This window comes from Molothrus aeneus, chromosome 3 (genome assembly GCF_037042795.1).
Source record: "Molothrus aeneus isolate 106 chromosome 3, BPBGC_Maene_1.0, whole genome shotgun sequence".
NCBI classification, from domain to species: domain Eukaryota; kingdom Metazoa; phylum Chordata; class Aves; order Passeriformes; family Icteridae; genus Molothrus; species Molothrus aeneus.
In genome coordinates this window covers 111,732,623-111,756,276 of record NC_089648.1, presented here as the reverse complement: position 1 = coordinate 111,756,276, position 23,654 = coordinate 111,732,623, and the positions used below count along the sequence as shown (strand labels likewise).

The window sequence follows — 23,654 nt, the reverse complement described above, 5'->3', positions numbered from 1 at the left end:
CATATTCCCATTTCCCCCATATTCCCCCCATTTCCCCCGTTTTCCCTCCAATTTTTCCCTCATTTTCCCCCCACTTTCCCCCCTATTTCCCCCCCTATTTCCCCCAATTTTTCCCTCATTTCCTTTTCCCCCCACTTTCCCCATTTCCCCCATATTTTCCCCCCTATTTCCCCCAACTTTCCCCCACTTTCCCCCTATTTCCCCCATATTTCCCCCAACTTTCCCCCCAATTTCCCCCCCACTTTCCCCCATATTTCCCCCATATTTCCCCCATATTTCCCCCAACTTTTCCCCACTTTCCCCCAATTTCCCCCCATATTTCCCCCAATTTCCCCCCATTTTTCCCCCACTTTCCCCCCTATTTCCCCCATATTTCCCCCCCTATTTCCCCCCTATTTCCCCCATTTTCCCCCCACTTTCCCCCCTATTTCCCCCATTTTCCCACCCTGCTCCAGCCGTTTGATCTGCTGGATCTGGTCCACGGTTTTCTTCAGGATCTGCCCTGCTCGGGTTTGGCCCCGAGCGAGTCGAGCTCGCCCAGGTTTGCCGAGAGCAGCTCGGCCAGCTCGGCCAGGTACCGCTGCTCCTGCTGCCGCCGCCGCTTCTCCGCGCTGCCAGGACACAAAAATCCAACTTTTAGTCCCTTTTCCAAAAATTCCAAGTTTTCCCCACGTTTTCCTGATTTTTCCCTATTTTTTCCCACTTTTTCCTGATTTTTGCCCATTTTTTTATCATTTTTTTGCCTTTTTTCCCCCTGGCTTTTCCTGCTTTTTCCTACCCTTTTTCCCTGACTTTTCACCACTTTTTTCCCATTTTTTTCCCAAATTTTCCTGTCATTTCCCTGATTTTTCCCCAATTTTTTCCCCATTTTTTCCATTTTTTCCCATTTTTTTCCAGTTTTTCCAGGATTTTCTTTTATCATTTTTCCAGGCTTTTCCCTCCCTTTTTTCCCCATTTTTCCTGATTTTTTCCCCATTTCTTCCCAGTTTCTTCCCAATATTTCTCCCTGATTTTTCCACTTTTCCCCCACTTTTTTCCCCATTTTTCCCCTGTTTTTTCCCAGTTTTTCCAGGGATGTTTTTCCCAATTTTTCCAATTTTTCCCCCCTTTTCCCCATTTTCCCTCCCTTTTTTTTGCCCCATTTTTCCTGATTTTTCCCCATTTTTCCCACGTTTTTTCCCAATATTTTTCCTGATTTTTTCCACTTTTTCCCCATTTTTTCCAATTTTATCCTGATTTTTCCCCACTTTTTTCTCTTTTTTTTCCCCTTTTTCCCCCTGGCTTTTCCTGCTTTTCCCTCCCCTTTTTCCCTGACTTTTCACCACTTTTTTCCCATTTTTTTCCCAAATTTTCCTGTGATTTCCCTGATTTTTCCCCAATTTTCCCCAATTTTTTCCCATTCTTTTCCCAGTTTTTCCTGATTTTTTCCAGGATTTTCTTTTATCATTTTTTCCAGGCTTTTCCCTCCCTTTTTTCCCCATTTTTCCTGATTTCTTCCCAGTTTCTTCCCAATATTTCTCCCTGTTTTTTCCCACTTTTCCCCAATTTTTTCCCACTTTTTTCCCAATTGTTCCCAGTTTTTCCTGATTTTTCCAGGGATGTTTTTCCCAATTTTTCCCCCCTTTTCCCCATTTTCCTCCCTTTTTTTGCCCCATTTTTCCTGATTTTTTCCCCATTTTTCCCACGTATTTTCCCAATATTTTCCCTGATTTTTCCACTTTTTCCCCATTTTTTCCCCCAATTTTTTCCGATTTTTTTCCTGATTTTCCCCATTTTTTTATCATTTTTTTTCCCTTTTTCCTCCTGGCTTTTCCTGCTTTTCCCTCCCCTTTTTCCCTGACTTTTCACCACTTTTTTCCCTTTTTTTTTCCCAACTTTCTGTGATTTCCCTGATTCTTCCCCAATTTTCCCCAATTTTCTTCCCATTTTTTTCCTGATTTCTCCAGGTTTTTTTTTTTTCATTTTTTCCAGGCTTTATCCCTCCTTTTTTCCCCATTTTTCCTGATTTTTTCCTCATTTCTTCCCAGTTTTTTCCCCACTTTTTTCCCAATATTTTTCCCTGATTTTTTCCTGATTTTTCCCCACTTTTTTCCCCAGTTTTTCCTGATTTTTCCCCATTTTTTCTCTTTTCTTTCCCTTTTTCCTCCTGGCTTTTCCTGCTTTTCCCTCCCCTTTTTCCCTGACTTTTCACCACTTTTTTCCCTTTTTTTTTCCCAAATTTTCCTGTGATTTCCCTGATTTTTCCCCATTTTCCCCCAATTCTCCTCTCTTTTTAAACCTATTCCTGCCATTCCCAGTTTTTTCCAATTTTCCTGATTTTCCCCAAATTTTTCTTCTATTTTTCATAAATTTATCACAAATTTTGCTCACTTTTCTCCAGGCCTTCTTTGAATTTTTTTTTGTTTTTTCTCCATATTTCCCCCCTTTTTCCCCCATTTTTTCCTATTTTTTCCACAATTTTTCCCCATTTTTTCCCCATTTTTTCCTTATTTTTTCACAATTTTTTCCTCAAATTTTCCTGCTTTTTTCCAGCCTTTTTTCCTTTTTTTTTTACTGTTTTTTCCCCCATTTTTTCCCTTTTTTTCCCCAACTTTTCCTGATTTTTTTCTCATTTTTTTCAGTATTTCCCACTCTTTTCCCCATTTTTTCCCCAAATTTTCTGCTTTTTTCCTGATTTTTCACCATTTTTTCCCTACTCCATTTCTTCACCCTTTTCCAGAATTTTTCCCAGTTTTTCCCAATTTTCTCCTGATTTTTTCCAATTTTTTTTTTCATAATTTTCCCCTGAATTTTCCCCAATTTTTTTCCTGAATTTTCTCCAATTTTCCCCCATTTTTTCTGATATTTTCCCAAATTTCCCCTGAATTTTCTCCTCATTTCCCCCAATTTTCCTCTGATTTTTTTCCAAATTTTTCCTGATTTCCTCCTGAATTTCCCCCAATTTCTCTCACATTTTTCAATTTTTTCCCAATTTTTTCCTAAATTTCCTCCAATTTTTCTCCAATTTTCCCCAAATTTTCCCCCAATTTTCCCCTGATTTTTTCTCAATTTTCCCCAATTTTTCCCCAAATTTTGCCCCATTTTTCCAGATTTTTTCCCAAATTTTTCCCCATTTTCCCTCAATTTTTCCTCCCATTTTCCCCGATTTTTCCCCAAATTTTCCCTGATTTTTTCCCGAATTTCCCCAAATTTTTCCTCATTCTTTCCCAATTTTTTCCCCAAATTTTCCCCCAATCTTTTCCCCAAGTTTTTCCTAAATTTTCCCAATTTCTCCACATTTCCCATGCATTTCTCCTGATTTTTCCCCAAATTTTCCCCAATTTTTTCCTGATATTTTCCCAAATTTCCCCTGAATTTTCTCCTCATTTCCCCCAATTTTCCTCTGATTTTTTTCCAAATTTCTCCTGATTTCCTCCTGAATTTCCCCCAATTTCTCTCACATTTTTCAATTTTTTCCCAATTTTTTTCCTAAATTTCCTCCAATTTTTCTCCAATTTTCCCCAAATTTTCCCCCAATTTTCCCCTGATTTTTCTCAATTTTCCCCAATTTTTCCCCAAATTTTGCCCCATTTTTCCAGATTTTTTCCCAAATTTTTCCCCATTTTCCCTCAATTTTTCCTCCCATTTTCCCCGATTTTTCCCCAAATTTTCCCTGATTTTTTCCCGAATTTCCCCAAATTTTTCCTCATTCTTTCCCAATTTTTTCCCCAAATTTTCCCCCAATCTTTTCCCAAGTTTTTCCTAAATTTTCCCAATTTCTCCACATTTCCCATGCATTTCTCCTGATTTTTCCCCAAATTTTCCCCAATTTTTTCCTGATTTTTTCCTGATATTTTCCCAAATTTCCCCTGAATTTTCTCCTCATTTCCCCCAATTTTTCTCAGATTTTTTCCCCAAATTTCTCCTGATTTCCTCCTGAATTTCCCCCAATTTCTCTCACATTTTTCAATTTTTTCCATAATTTCCTCCAATTTTTTCCCAATTTTTTTCTGATTTTCCCCTGAATTTCCCACGAATTTTCTCCCAATTTTTTCCCAAATTCTCCAAATTTTCCATGCATTTCTCCTGATTTTTCCTTGAACTTTCCCCAATCTTTTCCTGATTTTTTCTGATATTTTCCCAAATTTCCCCTGAATTTTCCCGAATTTTCCCCAAATTTGTCCCAATTTTTTCCCGATTTTCTTCCCTCTTTTCCCCTGAATTTCTCCCGAATTTTCCCCCGATTTTTTCCCAATTTTTCCCCAATTTTTTCCCAATTTTTCCCAATTTTTCTCCAAATTTTCCCCCAAACTTTCCCCAAAATTTTCCCCTGAACTTTCCCGGATTTTCCCCAATTTTCCCCCAAATTGTTCCCCATTTTCTCGCATTTTCCCAAATTTTTCCCCAACTTTCCCCCGATTTTTTCCCGAATTTCCCCCAATTTTTCCTCATTCTTTCCCAATTTTTTCCATTTTTTTCCGATTTTTCCCCAAATTTCCCCTGAATTCCCCCCCAATTTTTCCCAAATTTCCCATGCATTTCTCCTGATTTTTCCTTGAATTTTCCCCGATTTTTTCCTGATCTTTGCCCGAATTTTCCCCCGATTTTTTCCCAATTTTTCCCCAACTTTGTCCCAATTTTTTCCCGATTTTCTTCCCTCTTTTCCCCTGAATTTTCCTCGAATTTTCCCTGATTTTTTCCTGATCTTTGCCCGAATTTTCCCCCAATCTTTTCCCAATTTCTCCACATTTCCCATGCATTTCTCCTGATTTTTGCTTGAATTTTCCCCAATTTTTCCCAAATTTTTTCCTGATATTTTCCCAAATTTCCCTTGAATTTTCTCCTCATTTCCCCCAATTTTTCTCAGATTTTTTCCCCAAATTTCTCCTGATTTCCTCCTGAATTTCCCCCAATTTCTCTCACATTTTTCAATTTTTTCCATAATTTCCTCCAATTTTTTCCCAATTTTTTTCCGATTTTTCCCCAAATTTCCCCTGAATTTCCCCCGAATTTTCCCCCAATTTTTTCCCAAATTCTCCAAATTTCCCATGCATTTCTCCTGATTTTTCCTTGAATTTTCCCCAAATTTTCCCCGATTTTTTCCTGATCTTTGCCCGAATTTTCCCCCGATTTTTTCCCAATTTTTCCCCAACTTTGTCCCAATTTTTTCCCGATTTTCTTCCCTCTTTTCCCCTGAATTTTTCCCAATTTTTCCCCGCATTGCCGGTACCTGTGTGCGGGGTCGCAGGGGGACCCTTTGCGTTTCCGGCCCTCGGCGTTTGCCGGGTCGGCGGCGCCGTCGCCGAGGCCGCTCATGGTGGGACCCTAGGGAGCACCTGGGGGAACAACAACGGGAACGGGATTTTCCTCGGGAATTTGGGATTTCCTACGGAAAAGGCGGAGCTGGGAGGGGATTCCCAGGGCTTTGGGCTTCCTGGTATTCCCATGGATTTGGGATTCCTGGTATTCCCATGGATTTGGGATTCTTGATATTCCCAGTGATTCGGGATTTCCATCGATTTGGGATTCCCATGGATTTGGGATTCCTGGGACCCTCCCCTGCTCCCGGTGGCCGCTCTCTCCCGGCTCTCCCGGTGCGGCTCCAGAGCAGGTCCGGGCATTTTCCGTCTCCGCTTTTTCCATGGAATTGCTCAGTACAGAAAATCTCAGCACGGAGCTGTTCCCATTCCCGGCACGGAGCCGTTCCCATTCCCGGCACGGAGCCATTCCTGTTCCCATTCCCATTCCCAGCACGGAGCCATTCCCGTTCCTGGCACGGAGCCATTCCTGTTCCCATTCCCATTCCCAGCACAGAGCCATTCCCGTTCCCAGCACGGAGCCGTTCCCATTCCCAGCATGGAGCCGTTCCCGTTCCTGGCACGGAGCCATTCCCATTCCCAGCACGGAGCCGTTCCCATTCCCGGCACGGAGCCATTCCCATTCCTGTCACGGAGCTGTTCCCATTCCCAGCACGGAGCCGTTCCCATTCCCAGCATGGAGCCATTCCCATTCCTGTCACGGAGCCGTTCCCATTCCCGGCACGGAGCCGTTCCCATTCCCGGCACGGAGCCATTCCTGTTCCCATTCCCGGCACGGAGCCATTCCTGTTCCCATTCCCGGCACGGAGCCATTCCCATTCCCATTCCCAGCACGGAGCCATTCCCGTTCCTGGCACAGAGCTGTTCCCGTTCCTGGCACGGAGCCGTTCCCATTCCCAGCATGGAGCCGTTCCTGTTCCCATTCCCCTTCCCAGCACGGAGCCATTCCTGTTCCCATTCCCATTCCGAGCACGGAGCCGTTCCCGTTCCCGGCACGGAGCCGTTCCCATTCCCGTTCCCATTCCCATTCCCAGCACGGAGCCATTCCTGTTCCCATTCCCGTTCCCGTTCCCATTCCCAGCACGGAGACATTCCCGTTCCCATTCCCGTTCCCATTCCCATTCCCAGCATGGAGCCATTCCTGTTCCCATTCCCGTTCCCATTCCCGTTCCCGTTCCCATTCCCGTTCCCATTCCCGTTTCTATTCCCATTCCCGTTCCTATTCCCATTCCCGTTCCCATTCCCATTCCCGTTCCCATTCCCGTTCCCATTCCCGTTCCCGTTCCCATTCCCGTTCCCATTCCCGTTCCTATTCCTGTTCCTATTCCCATTCCCGTTCCCATTCCCGTTCCCGTTCCTGGGGTGGCCCAAGGGAAGGGCCGGAGTGCCAGGAGCCGGCACTGAGAGAACAACAGGAGAGGCACCGAACCCAAGAGAACCCAAAGGAACCAAACAGAACCAAACAGAACCCAACAGAACCAAACAGAACTGAACAGAACCAAAGAGAACCAAACAGAACTGAACGGAACCAAACAGAACCAAACAGAACTGAACGGAACCAAACAGAACCAAACAGAACCAAACCCAACCCAACTGAACCCAACAGAACCAAAGAGAACCAAACAGAACCAAACCGAACCCAACAGAACCAAACAGAACTGAACGGAACCAAACCAAACCCAACTGAACCCAACAGAACCAAACAGAACTGAACGGAACCAAACAGAACCAAACCGAACAGAACCCAACAAAACCCAACGGAACCAACTCCAACCCAACGGAACCAACTGCAACCCAACGGAACCAACTCCAACCCAACGGAACCAACTGCAACCCAACGGAACCAACTCCAACCCAACGGAACCAACTGCAACCCAACGGAACAGAACGGAACTGAACCCAATGGAACCAAAGCAAACCCAACAGAACCCAATGAAACCAAATGGAACCAAACCCAACAGAACCCAGCAGAACCCAACAGAACCCAACGGAACAGAAAATAACTCAACCAAACCCAACGTAACCCAATGGAACCAAAACCAACAGAACCCAACCCAAGAGAACAAAATGGAACCCAACAGAACCCAACCCAAGTCAACCAACCAGAACCAAACAGAACTGAAAACAACCCAACCAAACCCAATGGAACCAAACAGAACCAAACCAAACCCGATGGAACCAAACCGAACTGAACCAATCCCAACAGAACCGAACAGAACCAGACAGGAACACAACAGAATCGAACAGAACTGAAAACAACCGAACCAAAAACAACGCAACCCAAGGGAACCAAACCCAGCCCAACAGAACCCAACAGAACCGAAGAGAACTGAAAACAACCCAACTCAACCCAACCCAACTCAACCCAACCCAACCCAACTCAACCCAACCCAACCCAACTCAACCCAACCCATGGAATCAACAGAACCCAATCCAACAGAACCAAACAGAACCGAACCCAACCCAATGGAACCCAACAGAACCCAACCCAATGGAACCAAACCAAACTCAACCCAACGCAACGGAATGAACAGAACCCAATCCAACAGAACCAAACGGAACCAAACCCAACCCAACGGAACCCAACCTAATGGAACCCAACAGAATGAAACAGAACCCAACAGAACCAAACAAAACCAAACCCAGCACAACCAAGCCCAACTGAACCCAATGGAACCAAACCCAACCCAACAGAACCCAACAGAACCGAACCCAGCACAACCAAGCCCAACTGAACCCAATGGAACCGAACCCAACCCAACAGAACCCAACAGAACCCAACAGAACCGAACCCAGCACAACCAAGCCCAACTGAACCCTATGGAACCAAACCCAACCCAACAGAACCAAATGGAACTGAAAACACCCGAACCGAACCCAACTGAACCCAACAGAACCCAGCGCAACAGAACCAAACCCAACGCAACAGAACCAAACTGAATGGAATGGAACCGAACTGAAAACAACCGAACCAAACCCAACGGAACCAAACCCATCAGAACCAAACAGAACCCAATGAACCAAACAAAACCAAACCAAATGGAAGCAATGGAACCAAATCCAGCCCAACCCAACGGAACCCAATGCAACCTAACCCAACCCAAATGAACCGAACAGAACCGAATCCAACCCAAAAGATCCAAACAGAACTTAATGGGAGCACAAGAGAATCAAAAGGAGCTGAAAACATCTGAACCAAACCCAACCCAACTCAACAGAACCCAACGGAACCTGAGAACCCAAGGTGACAGAACCCAACAGAGCCAAACCCAACCCAACCCAACAGAACCCAACAGAACCCAACTGAGAAAAACCCAACCAAACCCAACCGAACCCAACCAAACCAAACCCAACTGAACCCAACCCAATGGAACCAAACCTAACTCAGTGCAATGCAACAGAATAAAGAGAATCCAACCCAACCCAACAGAACCAAACAGAACCCAACTGAAAAAAACCCAACCGAACCCAACCCAATGGAACCAAACCTAACTCAGTGCAATGCAACGGAATAAAGAGAATCCAACCCAACAGAACCCAACAGAACCCAACAGAGAAAAACCCAACCAAACCCAACCGAACCCAACCGAACCCAACCCAATGGAACCGAACCTAACTCAGCACAACGCAACGGAATAAAGAGAATCCAACCCAACAGAACCCAACAGAACCCAACCCAATGGAACCGAACCTAACTCAGCGCAACGCAACAGAATAAAGAGAACCCAACCCAATGGAACCGAACCTAACTCAGCGCAACGCAACGGAATAAAGAGAATCCAACCCAACAGAACCCAACCCAATGGAACCGAACCTAACTCAGCGCAACGCAACAGAATAAAGAAAATCCAACCCAACCCAACGGAAACAAACCCAACAGAACCCAACTGAGAAAAACCCAACCGAACCCAACAGAACCAAACCCAACCGAACCCAACCGAACCCAACCTAACTCAGCGCAACGCAACGGAATAAAGAGAATCCAACCCAACAGAACCCAACCCAATGGAACCGAACCTAACTCAGCGCAACGCAACGGAATAAAGAAAATCCAACCCAACGGAAACAAACCCAACAGAACCCAAGCCAACCCAGCCCACCAGAACCAAACAGAACCCAACAAACCCAACAAAACCAAACCTCAACCCTAACAAAACCAACCCCACCCCAACCCAACAGAACCGAACAGAACTGAATCCAACCCAACAGAACCAAATAGGAACACAACAAAACCCAACTCAACTGAAAACAACCAAACCAAACTCAACCCAATGGAACCCAACCCAACCCAGCCAACCAGAACTGGGTGGAACTGAACAAAACTGAACTGAACTAAAAACAACCAAACCAAACCCAACTGAACCCAACCCAAGGGAACCAAACCCAGGTCACCCCAAGGCAACGGAATGAACAGAACCCAATGCAACCCAACCCAACCCAACGGAACCGAACCCAATAAAACCGAACAGAACCAAACCTAACCAAATGAAACCAAACCAAACAGAATCAAACCCATCCCAACCCAACGGAACCCAACCCAACGGAACCAAATGGAACCCAAAGGAACCAAATGGGACCCAACCCAATGGAACCCAACCCAATGGAACCCAACCCAACGGAACCCAAAGGAACCAAATGGAACCCGAACCAAACCCAACGGAACCCAACTCAAACCAAGAGAACCCAACCCAAGGAACACAAAGGAACCCAATGGAACCCGGCCCAACGGAACCCAACCCAATGGGACACAAAGCAACCCAACCCAACCCAATGGAACCCAAGGGAACCAAATCAAACCCAACTGAACCGAACAAAACCCAACCCAACAGAACCCAACCCAACGGAACCCAAAGGAACCAAATCAAACCCAACTGAACCCAACAGAACCAAACCCAGTGGAATCAAACCCAGCAGAATCCAACAAAACCCAACCCAACCCGACCCAATGGAACCCAACCCAACGGAACCCAACCCATGGAACACAAAGGAACCCCACGGAACCCAACCCAGCGGAACCCAACCCATGGAACATCAAAGGAACCCAATGGAACCCAACACAACGGAACCCAATGGAAGCCAACGGAACCAAACCCAACCCACCCCACGCAACACAATGTGATGAAACCAAACCCAACAGAATCGAACTCAACCCAACGGAACGCAACGGAACCAAAGCCAACAGAACCCAGTGGAACCAAACCCAACCAACAAAACCCAAGCAACCCAATGGAACCAAACCCAACGGAACGCAACGGAACCAAAGCCAACCCAAGGGAACCAAACCCAATGGAGCACAATGGAACCAAACCCAACCCAAACCAACCCAAGGGAATCAAACCCAACCCAACAGAACCCAATGGAACCAAACCCAACGGAACGCAATGGAACCAAAGCCAACCCAAGGGAACCCAAGGGAACCAAACCCAACCCAAGGGAACCAAACCCAACCCAAAGGAACCAAACCCAACCCAAACCAACCCAAGGGAACCAAACCCAACCCAACAGAACCCAATGGAACCAAACCCTACCCAAAGGAACCTAAACCCTACCCAAAGGAACCAAACCCAACCCAAGCCAACCCAAGGGAACCCAAGGGAACCAAACCCTACCCAAAGGAACCAAACCCAACCCAGCGGAACCAAACCCAACGGAACCCAGCGGAACCAAACCCAACCCAAGCCAACCCAAGGGAACCAAACCCAACCCAAGGGAACCCAAGGAAACCAAACCCAACCCAAGGGAACCAAACCCAACCCAAGCCAACCCAAGGGAACCAAACCCAACCCAAGCCAACCCAAAGGAACCAAGCCCAACCCAAGCCAACCCAAGGGAACCAAACCCAACCCAAACCAACCCAAAGGAACCAAACCCAATGGAACACAACAGAACCAAACCCAACCCAAGCCAACAGAACCCAATGGAACCAAACCCAACCAACAAAACCAAAGGAACCCAATGGAACCCAATGGAGCCAAACCCTACCCAAAGGAACCAAACCCAACCCAAGGGAACCAAACCCAACCAAAGCCAACCCAAGGGAACCAAACCCAACCCAAGGGAACCCAAGGGAACCCAAGGGAACCAAACCCAACCCAATGGAACCAAACCCGAACCAAACCCAACCAAGGGAACCAAACCCAACCCAAGGGAACCCAATGGAACCCAACCGAACCCAGTGGAATCAAACCCAACATGAACCCACCAAAACCCAACCCAAGGGAACCCAAGGGACCCAAACCCAACCGAGCCCAACAGAACCAAACCCAGTGGAACCAAACCCAACGGAACCCAACAAAACCCAACCCAAGGGAACCCAATGGAACCAAACCCAACCCAACGGAACCCAACGGAACCAAATGGAAGCAAAATACAATAAAATAAAATAAGATGGAATAGAATAAAATTTAAAGTAAGAATAAAATATGAAATAAAATAAAGTATGAAATAAAATAAAATACAGAATAAAAAAGAATGGAAAATACGTAAAAATAGAAAAAGAAAATTTAAAAAAATAAAAAGAAAAATTTAAAAGAAAAATTTAATAACATACTGAGTGAAATGAAATGGAATTAAATTATATAACAATAAAATAGAATAAAATTTCAAATATAAAACAAATGAAACAAAATCCTTGGAAAATCCCAAAATCTTTGGAAAACCCAAAAAAACCCTTTGAAAGCGCCCAAAAATCCTTGGAAAATGCTCCAAAAAATCCTTGGCAAATCCCAAGAAATCCTTGAAAAATCCCCAAAAATCCTTGGAAAATTCCCCAAAAATCGGGGAAAAATCCAAGGATTTTTTGCTGTCAACAATTCCCAAATATTTTATCCCAAAAAACCCCCAGAATTCCAGGAAAAAGCTTCAAACTTACCTGGGAATTGTGGAGGTGAGGGATGGCTCATGGGAAATTTGGGATTTTCCAGGAAAATCCTAAAACCTCGGGAATTCCATGGGAATTTTGATTCCCAGATCCTGCAGAGGGAAAATTTTGGATTATTTGGGGATTTTTTTAGGAATTTCGGATGGAATTTTTGGATTTTTCTGCGAATGGTTTAGGTCTGAATCCCAAAAAATTCTAAGGAAAAAGGAATTTTTTTGCTCATCCTGAATGGAAAAGTGGGAAAAAAATCCTGGAAATTTAATGAATTAATTTTTAATTAATTTAAAAAAAATATTTTTTAAATAAAATTTTTGATTTTTTTAACTTTTTCTATCTTGGGAAATGGATGGGATGGGATTAAAGGGACCTTCCCAGGCTGGATTTCCTCAGGTTTTCCCAGAATTATCCCGAAAATTCACAAAAATCCCAGAAAATTCACAAAAATCCCAGAAAAGGCTTGAAGAAAACCGGGAACATTTTGAGGAAATTACGGCAAAAATCTGGGAAATTCTGGGAAATATTCAGGAAACTCCAAGAAAAACTTGAGAAAATTCCAGGAAAAATTCGTGAAATTTTGGGAAAACTCCAGGAAATTCCCAAAAATTTGAGGAAATTTGGGAAAAATTCAGGAAAACTCAAGGAAATCCCAGAAGATTTGAGGAAATTCCAGGGGAAGCTCCAGAAAATTCCAAGAAATCCAGGAAAGCTGAAGGAAATATCAGAAAATTTGAGGAAATTCCAGGAAAAATCTGGGAAATTCAAGGAAATTTGGGAAAAACTCCAGGAAATCCTGAAAAATTTGAGGAAATTACGGGAGAAATCCAAGAAAATCCAGGAAAAATCCAGGAAATCCTGGAAAATTTGAGGAAATCTGGGAAAAATTCAGGAAATTCTGGGAAAAACTTGAGGAAGTTCCAGGAAAAATCTGGGAAATTTTGGGAAAAGCTTCAGGAAATCTCCAGGAAATTTGAGGAAATTCCAGGAAAAAATCAGTAAATTCCAGGGAAAATTCCAGGAAATCCCAAAAAATTTGAGGAAATTCTGGGAAATTTTGGGAAAAGCTCCAGGAAATCCTGGAAAAATTGAGGGAATTTGGGTAAAATCCAGGAAAACTTGAGGAAATTCCTGGGAAATTTTGAGAAAATTCCAGAAAATCCTGGAAAATTTAGGAAATATGGGAAAAGCTCCAGGAAATCCCAGAAATTTGGAGAAAATTCCAGGGAAAAACTGAGAAAAACTCCATGAAATCCTGGAAAAATTTGAGAAAATTCTGGGAAAAATCCAGGAAATTCCAGGAAAATTTGAGAAAATTCCAAGAAAAATTTGGGAAGCCTGGGAAAAACTCCAGAGAAGCTCCAGGAAATCCAGAAAATTGTGAGTAAAATATAGGAAAGCTCCAGGAAATTCCAGGAAAATTTGAAGAAATTCCAGGGAAAATTCAGGAAATTTGGGGGAAAATCTGGGAAAAATCCAGGAAATCCAGGAAAAGCTCCAGAAAATCCCAGAAAATTTGAAGAAATTATGGGAAAAATTCAGGAAATCCTGGAAAATTTGAGAAAATTAAAGGGAAAATTCAGGAAATTCTGGGAAAATTTGGGAAATCCTGGAAAAGCACCAGGAAATTCTGGGAAAAATCTGGGAAATTACAGGAAAAGCTCCATGAAATGCCAGGAAATTTGAAGAAATTATGGGAAAAATTGATGGAATTCTGCAAAAATCCAGGATATTCCATGAAAAATTCAAGGAAATCTGGGAATAGCTCCAGGAAATCCTGGAAAAATTTGGGAAATTTCAGAAAACCTCCCGGAAATCCCAGGAAAACTCGAGGAATAAAAATTGGGAATTTTCAGCACTAAAAATCCTTGGGAAATTGGGGGAAATTCCAATAAAACCCAGCCAGGAGAGAGGGAAAGGAGCAGGAAATTCAGGAATTTTTGGGAATTCTGAGCTCTTTCCCCAAGTTTTTCTGGGATTTTGGGAACTGGGAAAATCACAGATTTATTCCGGATTTTTCATGGATTTGTCCTGGATTTTTCCTGAATTTTTCATGGATTTTTCCTGGATTTTTCAAGTTGTTTTCATGGAATTGCACTAGAATTTTCACAGATTTTTCCTGAATTTTTTATGGATTTATCCTAAAATTTTCATGGACTTCTCCCAGATTTTTCCTGGATTTTTCATGGATTTGTCCTGAATTTTTCATGGATTTATCCTAAAACTTTCATGGACTTCTCCCAGATTTTTCCTGGATTTCTCCTGGATTTTTCATGGATTTATCCCTAATTTCTCCCAGATTTTTCCTGGATTTCTCTCACATTTTTCATGGAATTTCTTGGATTTTTTATGCATTCATCCCAGATTTTTCCTGGATTCTCCAAGGATTTCTCCCATATTGTTCCTGGATTTTTCCTGAATTTCTTCCAGGTTTTTGATGGATTTATCCTGGATTTTTCCTGTATTTCCTCCAGGTTTTTGATGGATTTATCCTGAATTTCTCCCCAGATTTCTCATGGCTTTATCCCAGAATTTTCCTGGATTTTTCATGGAATTTCTCCCAATTTTCTGGAGATTTGGGCAGACTTTCCTCAGAAAATCCAGGAATAAAAAATTCCCTGCATTTCAAAACCCAGGGAAAAGAGCTCCAGAAATTCCAGAAATTTCTTGGATTTCCTCCATTTCTCCATGAAAATTCCTGGATTTGTTCCAATTTTTCCTGAAAATCCAGGGATTTTTCTCAGTTTTTCCAAAAAATCCACTTTTTTCCTCCATTTTCCCATGAAAATCCTGGAATTTCCTCCATTTTCCCTGAAAATCCAAATATTTTCTCAAATTTTAGGTAAAAATCCAGGAATTTTCTCTACTTTTCCCTAAAAATCCAAGAATTGTCTCAAATTTTCCCCCAAAAATCCCAAATCCAAATATTTTCTCCATTTTTCCACCAAATTCCAATTTTTTTCTCCATTTTTCATTCAAGATCCAAATATTTCCTCACATTTTCCACGAAAATATTGGAATTTCCCCCTTTTTCCAGGGAAAAATTGGGAATTATAGAAAAATTAGGGCAGAGAAAGGGAAAAATTGGGAATTATGGAAAATTTGGGAATTATGGAAAATTGAGGGAAGGGAAAGGGGAAAATTTAGGGGGGGAAAAGGGGAAAAATTGGAATTATGGAAAAATTAGGGCAGAAAAAAAGGGAAAAAATTGGGAATTCTGGAGAATTGAGGGAAGGGAAATGGAGAAAGTTGGGAATTTGGAAACTTTAGGGAAGAAAAAAGGAAAAATAGGGAATTTTGGAAAAATTGGGGAAGAAAAAAGGGAAAAATGAGAATTATGGAAAATTGAGGGCTTAAAAAAGGAAAAATGTTGGGAATTATGGAAAATTTAAGGAAGGGAAAGGGAAAAATTAGGGAAATTTCAGGAAATTTATGGCAGGGAAAGGGGGACAATTTTGGGATTTGGAAAATTGAGGGCAGGGAAAGGGAAAAATTTTGGGAATTATGGAAATTTAGGGCAGAAAAAAGGAAAATTTGGGGGAATGCTGGAAAATTTGGGGCAGAGAAAAGGAAAATTTGGGGAATTACAGGAAAATTAGGGCAGGGAAAGGGAAAAATTTGGGAATTCTGGAAAATTGAGGGCAGAGAATGGAAAAAAATTGGGAATTCTGGAGAATTGAGAGCAGAGAAAGGGAAAAATTTGGGAATTCTGGAAAAATTAGGGCAAAGATGGAATAATTATGACATTTACAGGCATGGAAAGGGAAAAATTTGGGAATTACGGAAAATTTAGGGCAGGGAAAGAAAAATTGATGGGATTTCCAAGAAATTTAGGGTAAGGAAAGGGAAAAAATTTGGGAATTGCACAAAAATTAGGGCAGTGAAAGGGAAAAAATGAGGGCAAAGAAAGGGAAAAATTGGGGAATTACAGGAAATTTAGGGCAGGGATGGGGGAAATTGTGGGAATTCTGGACAATTTATTGCAGGGAGTGGGAAAATTGGGGAATTCTGGAAAATTTAGGAGAGAGAAATAAAAAATGTGGGAATTCTGGAAAATGGAGGGCCCAGAGCCCCCTGCAAGGAGCTGCTCCCGACACACCTGGCTCGGGAATGCTGCTCCAGAGGCACCTGGAGCTGTGGGATCCTGAGGATTTTGGGTTATTTGGGGATATTTTGCGGATATTTGGGGATATTTCAGGATATTTTGGGATATTTTGGGAATGTCACCCTCACACAAAGCGCTGCCACCCGCAGCCAACCCCACCCCAGGGCCCGTCCCCATTGCCGGGGGCGGCGGTGCCATTTTCCAAGCGGGAATTAAAAAAAAAAAAAAATTAAATTAAAAAAAATCAATTAAAAAAAAAAAAAGCCGGGAATGAGGTCGGGAATTTCGAGCAGAGCAAGGAAGGAAGGAAGGAGAAGGTGAAGAGGCCGGAGCGCGGTGGGACTTTTGCAATCAACTTTCAACCCACGCCGAGCCGAGCCCTGAGGGGGCGGCTGAGGGAGGAGGGAGCGCGGGGTCCCTGAGGGGGGAGCGATGGCGGAGGGCGGGCACGGAGCGAGGGGAGGGGACGGAGCGAAGGAGAGGGAGACGGAGAGGGAGAGAGAGAGAGAGAGAGAGAGAAGAGAGGGGGAGGCGGCGGCCGCCATGGCCGGGAAGGAGCTGGGAGCGGGGCCGCTGCCGCCTCGCTGCCCTGCCCAGCCCGGTGACAGCTGCCGGGGGAGCCGCGGGGAAGCGGCGCGGCCGCGGCTCCGCCCGCGGGGCCCCGCTCGTTCGCTCGCTCGCTCGCACTCACCTGCCGCTGCCAGGGCCGAGGCCGCGGGCAGCGCCGCAGCGACTCCCGCGGCCGGGCCGGGCCCCGGGGGCTGCGGCCTGCGGGAGCCGCCCGGGGGAGGGCGGCGGGCGGTGCTGGCGGCCCCGGCTCCCCTCAGGGGCTCCCCCCGGGCCGGCCGGGGCCCCTCGGCTGGGCGGCGCGGCGCGGCTGCGGGGCTCCGGCTCGGGCTCGCCGCGATCCTCCCTCCTCCCGGCGGGACGGGGCGGAGCTGGGCATGGAGGACGAAGGGGGCGGTGGCGGCGGAGCTCCGCTGGGGATGGATCCTCCTCCTCCTCCTGCCCTTCCTCCTCCGCCAGCCGAGGCCGCCGAGCCCAGAGCCGCCATCTTCTGCCGGCGGCCCCGAGCTCCGGGCCCGGGGCGGCCCCGCTGCTGAGGCCGGGACGGGGACGGGAAGGGGAAGGGGACGGGAAGGGGAAGGGGAAGGCGGCGCCATGTTGGCGGCTGAGGGCGGCCGGCGCTGAGGGGCCGCTGAGGGCCGGGCCCGAGCATCGCTGCCCGGTGCCACCGCTCTGCCCTCGGTTCCCGATCCCTGCCGGTGCCACCGCTCTGCCCTCGGGCCCCGATCCCTGCCGGTGCCACCGCTGTTCCCTCAGCCCCGGTGCCCTCTCGGTGTCCTCAGTCCCGGGAGCTTTTCGGTGTCACCGCTCTGCCCTCGGCGCCGATGCCCGCTCCGTGCCCTCAGCCCCGGGAGCTCCCCGGTGTCCCCTCGGTGCCCTCAGCTCCGGGACCCCGCCGTACCCTGAGCCCCGGATCGTTCCCGGTGCCACCGCCGTGCCCTCAGCTCCGGGAGCTCCCCGGTGTCATCGCTCTGCCCCGGGTGTCCCTCGGTGCCCTCAGAACCTTCCCGGTGTCACCACCGTGGCCGGACCGTACCCTGAGCCTCGGGAGCTCCCCGGTGCCATCGCGGTGCCCTCAGCCCCGGGACCCCTCGGTGCCCTCGGTCCCGGATCCCTGCCGGTGCCACCGCTGTGCCCTCAGCCCCGGTGCCCTCTCGGTGCCCTCAGCCACGGGAGCTTTTCGGTGTCCCCTCGGTGCCCTCAGCCCCGGATCATTCCCGGTGCCACCGCTGTGCTCTCAGCCCCAGTGCCCTCTCGGTGCCCTGAGCCTCGGGAGCTCCCCGGTGCCGTCGCTGTGCCCTCGGCCCCGGTGCCCTCTCGGTGCCCTCAGCTCCGGGAGCCTTTCGGTGCCACCGCTGTGCCCTCAGTCCCAGCGTCCCTTCAATGCCCTCAGCCTCGGGAGCTCCCCGGTGTCCCCTCAGTGCCCTCAGACCCGGATCGTTCCCGGTGCCACCGCTCTGCCCTCAGCCCCGGTGCCCTCTCGGTGCCCTCAGCCACGGGAACTCCCTGGTGTCCCCTCAGTGTCCCCCCCAGCCCCAGGTGTCCCTCGGTGCCCTCAGCCCTGGATCCTTCCCGGTCCCACCGCTGTGCTCTCAGCCCTCGGATCTCCCCGGTGTCCCCTCAGTGCCCTCAGCTCCGGGAGCTTTTCGGTGTCATTGCTGTGCCCTCAGCCCCGGTGTCCCCTTGGTGTTCTCGGCTCTGGGACCCCGCCGTGCCCTCAGCCCCGGGAGGTCCCCGGTGCCACCGCTCTGCCCTCAGCCTCAGTGTTCCTTTAGTGCCCTCAGCCCCGGGAGCTTCTCAGTGTCACCGCTCTGCCCTCAGCCCCGCTGTCCCCTCGGTGCCCTCAGCCCCGGGAGCTCCCCGGTGTCCCCTCGGTGCCCTCAGCCCTGGGTCCTTCTCAGTGTCCCCTCGGTGCCCTCAGCCCGGGATCATTCCTGGTGTCCCACATTGTCCCTCAGTGTCCCCCCCCCAGCCCCAAGTGTTCCCTCATTGCCCTCAGCCCTGGATCGTTCCCCTCGGTGTTTTGGGATGATTTCCCTCGGTGTCCTCAGCCCGGTGTCCCCTCGGTGTCCCCTTGGTGCCCTCAGCCCCGGGAGCTCCCCAGTGTTACCATGGTGCCCTCAGCCTTGGTGTCCCTTCGGTGTCCCCGGCCCCAGGTGTCCCCCTCAGTGTCCCCTCAGTGTCCCTCGGTGCCCTCAACCCTGGATCATTCCCAGTGCCCCTCATTGCCCTCAGCCCAGGATCGTTCCCGATGTCCCTTGGTGCCCTCAGCCTTGATGTCCCCAGCCCCGGTGTCCCCTTGGTGTCCCCTCATTGCCCTCAGTCTGGGATCATTCCCGGTGTCCCCTCGGTGTCCCCTCATCACCCTCAGTCCCGGTGTCCCTCGGTGTCCCCTCATTGCCCTCAGTCCGGGATCATTCCCAGTGTCCCCTCGGTGTCCCCTCGGTGTCCCCAGCCCCGGTGTCCCTCAGTGTCCCCTCGGTGTCCCCTCATCACCCTCAGTCCCGGTGTCCCTCGGTGTCCCCTCATTGCCCTCAGTCCCGGATCATTCCCAGTGTCCCCTCAGTGTCCCCTCGGTGTCCCCAGCCCCGGTGTCCCTCAGTGTCCCCTCGGTGTCCCCTCATCACCCTCAGTCCCGGTGTCCCCTCGGTGTCCCCTCATTGCCCTCAGTCTGGGATCATTCCCGGTGTCCCCTCGGTGTCCCCTCATCACCCTCAGTCCCGGTGTCCCTCGGTGTCCCCTCATTGCCCTCAGTCCGGGATCATTCCCAGTGTCCCCTCGGTGTCCCCTCGGTGTCCCCAGCCCCGGTGTCCCTCAGTGTCCCCTCGGTGTCCCCTCATCACCCTCAGTCCCGGTGTCCCTCGGTGTCCCCTCATTGCCCTCAGTCCCGGATCATTCCCAGTGTCCCCTCAGTGTCCCCTCGGTGTCCCCAGCCCCGGTGTCCCTCAGTGTCCCCTCGGTGTCCCCTCATCACCCTCAGTCCCGGTGTCCCCTCGGTGTCCCCTCATTGCCCTCAGTCTGGGATCATTCCCGGTGTCCCCTCGGTGTCCCCAGCCCCGGTGTCCCCTCAGTGTCCCCTCGGTGTCCCCTCGGTGTCCCCCGCCCCAGCCCGGCCCCAGCCAGGGCCGCGTTGGCCCCTGAAACTCCGGGATTTGGGAATGGTTTGGGTGGGAAAGGAGCTGAAACCCCAACCCCGGCCCTTCCCTATCCCAGCCTTTCCTTGGGATCCCGGGATTCTCTGGGAATCCCTTCCCAAATCCCATTTTTCCCTTTTTCCCAGGGAATTCCCTCCATTCCCAGCCTGGCGTTGGATCCATCCCCATCCCAGCTCCTCTCTGGGAAGGAATTTTGGGAATTCCTTTGGAATTCAGGGCTCCGCTTCCCTTTTCCATCCCCAAATCCCATAAAAACCCCTCAGGATGGATCCTGGATCCCAGAATCCCAGAATGGTTTGGGATGGGATCCATGGAGCTTCAGTCCCATCCCATTCCCACCCCACAATTCCGGGATTTTCCAGCCTTTCCTTGGACACTCCCAGGGACTCTCTGGGAATTCCAGCCCAAATCCCTCCCAAATTTAAAGGGATTTTTTGGGAAACTTTCTGGGAATCTTTTCAGGTTTTGACGTTTTCTCTGGGATTTGGGGATATTTTTTTGGGTGGGGATTTGGGGTTTTTTTTGGGATACCCCAGGAATTCCTTCCCAAATCCCATTTCCCTTTTTCCCAGGGAATTCCTTCCATTCCCCCAGCCTGGCGTTGGATCCATCCCCATCCCAGCTCCTCTCCGGGAAGGAATTTTGGGAATTCCCTGGGAATTTGGGACTCCCCAAATCCCATAAAAACCCCTCAGGATGGATCCTTGATCCCGGAATCCCGGAATGGTTTGGGATGGGATCCGTGGAGCTTCGATCCCATCCCATTCCCACCCCACAATTCTGGGATTTTCCAGCCTTTCCTTGGACACTCCCAGATCCAACAATCCCAAACCTCTCCCCCACCTCCCGGGGCAGGATTTTTTCCCAAACAATTCCCAAACAATTCCCAAACAATTCCCAAACCCCCTCTCACCTCAGCCCGGATCCGCGGCTCTGTCCCCTCGTCTCCCCCCGATTTTTGGGACGATTTTCCCGATGATTTTCGGGAGTTGTTTACCCCGAAATTCCCGCTGGGAATGGGGAGCAGACAAACAGGAGGGGATTGGGAGCCCCCGGGGGAGGCAGAGCTGGGGATTCCAGCCCGGCCGCACCTGAGCCCCCGCGGCTGCGCCACGGAAAATCCGGGCCTGGATTCCCCGAGCCTCCCCAAAACTCCGGGAGAAATCCGGGAGAAATCCGGGAGAAATCCTTTAAAAGTCCGGGAGAAATTCATGGAAAATTCAGGAGAAATCCAGGAAAAATCCAGGAAAAATCTGGGAGAAATCCTTTAAAAGTCGGGGAGAAATTCATGGAAAATTCAGGAGAAATCCAGGAGAAATCCAGGAAAAATCCATGAAAAATTCAGGAGAAAACCATGAAAAATCTGGGAGAAATTCTTTAAAAGTCCAGGAGAAATTCATGGAAAATTCAGGATAAATCCAGGAGAAATCCAGGAGAAATCTGGGAGAAATCCTTTAAAAGTCAGGGAGAAATTCATGGAAAATTCAGGATAAATCCAGGAGAAATCCAGGAAAAATCCGGGAGAAATCCTTTAAAAGTCGGGGAGAAATTCATGGAAAATTCAGGAGAAATCCAGGAGAAATCCAGGAAAAATCCATGAAAAATTCAGGAGAAATCCATGAAAAATCTGGGAGAAATTCTTTAAAAGTCCAGGAGAAATTCATGGAAAATTCAGGATAAATCCAGGAGAAATCCAGGAGAAATCTGGGAGAAATCCTTTAAAAGTCAGGGAGAAATTCATGGAAAATTCAGGATAAATCCAGGAGAAATCCAGGAAAAATCCGGGAGAAATCCTTTAAAAGTCGGGGAGAAATTCATGGAAAATTCAGGAGAAATCCAGGAGAAATCTGGGAGAAATCCATGAAAAATCCAGGTGAAATCCATGAAAAATTCAGGAGAAATCCATGAAAAATCCGGGAGAAATCCTTTAAAAGTCCGGGAGAAATTCATGGAAAATTCAGGATAAATTCAGGAAAAATCCAGGAGAAATCTGGGAGAAATCTCCAGGAAAAACTCAGGAGAAATCCATGAAAAATTTGGGAGAAATCCATGAAAAATCCATGAAAAATCCAGGATAAATCCATTAAAAATCCAGGATAAATCCATTAAAAATCTGTGAGAAATCCAGGATAAATCCGGGATAAATCCGGGAAAAATCCATAAAAAATCTGGGATAAATTCAGGAAAAAATCCATTAAAAATCTACAAGAAATCCAGGATAAATCTGGGGAAAATCCATGAAAAATTCAGGATAAATCCATTAAAAATCTGTGAGAAATCCATGAGAAATTCAGGATAAAGCCATGAAAAATCCATGAAAAATCTGGGATAGGTCAATGAAAAATTCCGAAGAAATCCATGAAAAATCTGGGAGAAATCCATTAAAAATTTGGGATAAGTTTATGAAAAATCCAGGATAAATCCTTGAAAAATCCATGAAAAATTCGTGAGATGAAATTGATGAAAAATTCAGGAGAAATCCATGAAAATGTTGGGATAAATCCAGGAAAAATCCAGGGTAAATCCAGGAAAAATCCAGGGTAAATCCAGGAAAAATCCGGGAGAATCCATTAAAAATTTGGGAGAAATCCATGAAAAATCCAGGGTAAGTAGATGAAAAATTTGGGATAAATCCATGAAAATTTTGGGATAAATCCATGAAAAATCCAGGATAAGTAGATGAAAAATTTGGGATAAGTCCAGGAAAAATCCAGGATAAATCCGGGATAAATCCATGAAACATCCGGGAGAAATCCATGAAAAATTCAGGAAAAATCCGGGATAAATCCATGAAAAATCCGGGATAAATCCATGAAAAATTCAGGAGAAATCCATGAAAATTTTGGGATAAATCCAGGAAAAATCTGGGATAAATCCATGAAAAATTCAGGATAAATCCGGGATAAATCCATGAAAAATCCGGGATAAATCCATGAAAAATCCAGGATAAATCCGGGATAAACCCATGAAAAATCCGGGATAAATCTATGAAAAATTCAGGATAAATCCATGAAAATTTTGGGATAAATCCAGGAAAAATCCGGGATAAATCCATGAAAAATCTGAGAGAAATCCATGCAAAATTCAGGAAAAATCCAGGATAAATCCGGGATAAATCCAGGGTAAATCCAGGATAAATCCATGAAAAATCCGGGATAAATCCATGAAAAATGCTCGGGAAGGGAAAATCCCGGGGGAATTTTCGGGGATTGGCCGGGATGGTCTCTGCTGCCCCCTGCAGAGCCACGGTGGGGGCGCGAGAGGGAAAAAAGGGGGAAAAAAGGGGGAAAATGGGGAAAAAAGGGGAAAAAAGGAGGGGAAAAGGAAAAAGGGGTGGGAAGGGGGAAGGTGGGGGAAAAGGGGGAAAAAAGGGAGAAAAAGGAGGAAAAAGGGGGGGAAGAGGGAGAAAAGGGGGGAAAAGAGGGGAGAAAGGGGGGAAAGGGGGGAGGAAGGGAAAACAGGACCCGGCACCCCGAAAATCGGCACCCCAAAAGGGGATCCGGCACCCCAAAAAGGGATCTGGTGCCCCAAAATGAGCACCCCAAAAAGGGGATCCTGCACCCCAAAAAGGGGATCTGGTGCCCCAAAATGAGCACCCCAAAAAGGGGATCCGGCACCCCAAAAAGGGGATCCTGCACCCCAAAAAGGCTCCCTGA

At 47.3% G+C, this 23,654-nt stretch overlaps 1 protein-coding gene across 1 annotated transcript in view; it reads right to left on the bottom strand.

Annotated features, from left to right (window-relative positions):
* NCOA1 (nuclear receptor coactivator 1) overlaps positions 1 to 17,051 on the bottom strand; it is a 79,425-nt gene extending 62,374 nt beyond the window's left edge. Inside the window, 5 exon segments of the mRNA XM_066546162.1 lie at positions 446 to 505; positions 508 to 611; positions 5,210 to 5,315; positions 12,169 to 12,269; positions 16,968 to 17,051. Coding sequence (XP_066402259.1) covers positions 446 to 505; positions 508 to 611; positions 5,210 to 5,295 — 250 coding nt within the window. The 5' untranslated portion in view covers positions 5,296 to 5,315; positions 12,169 to 12,269; positions 16,968 to 17,051.
* Between the last annotated feature and the right edge of the window lie 6,603 nt (positions 17,052 to 23,654).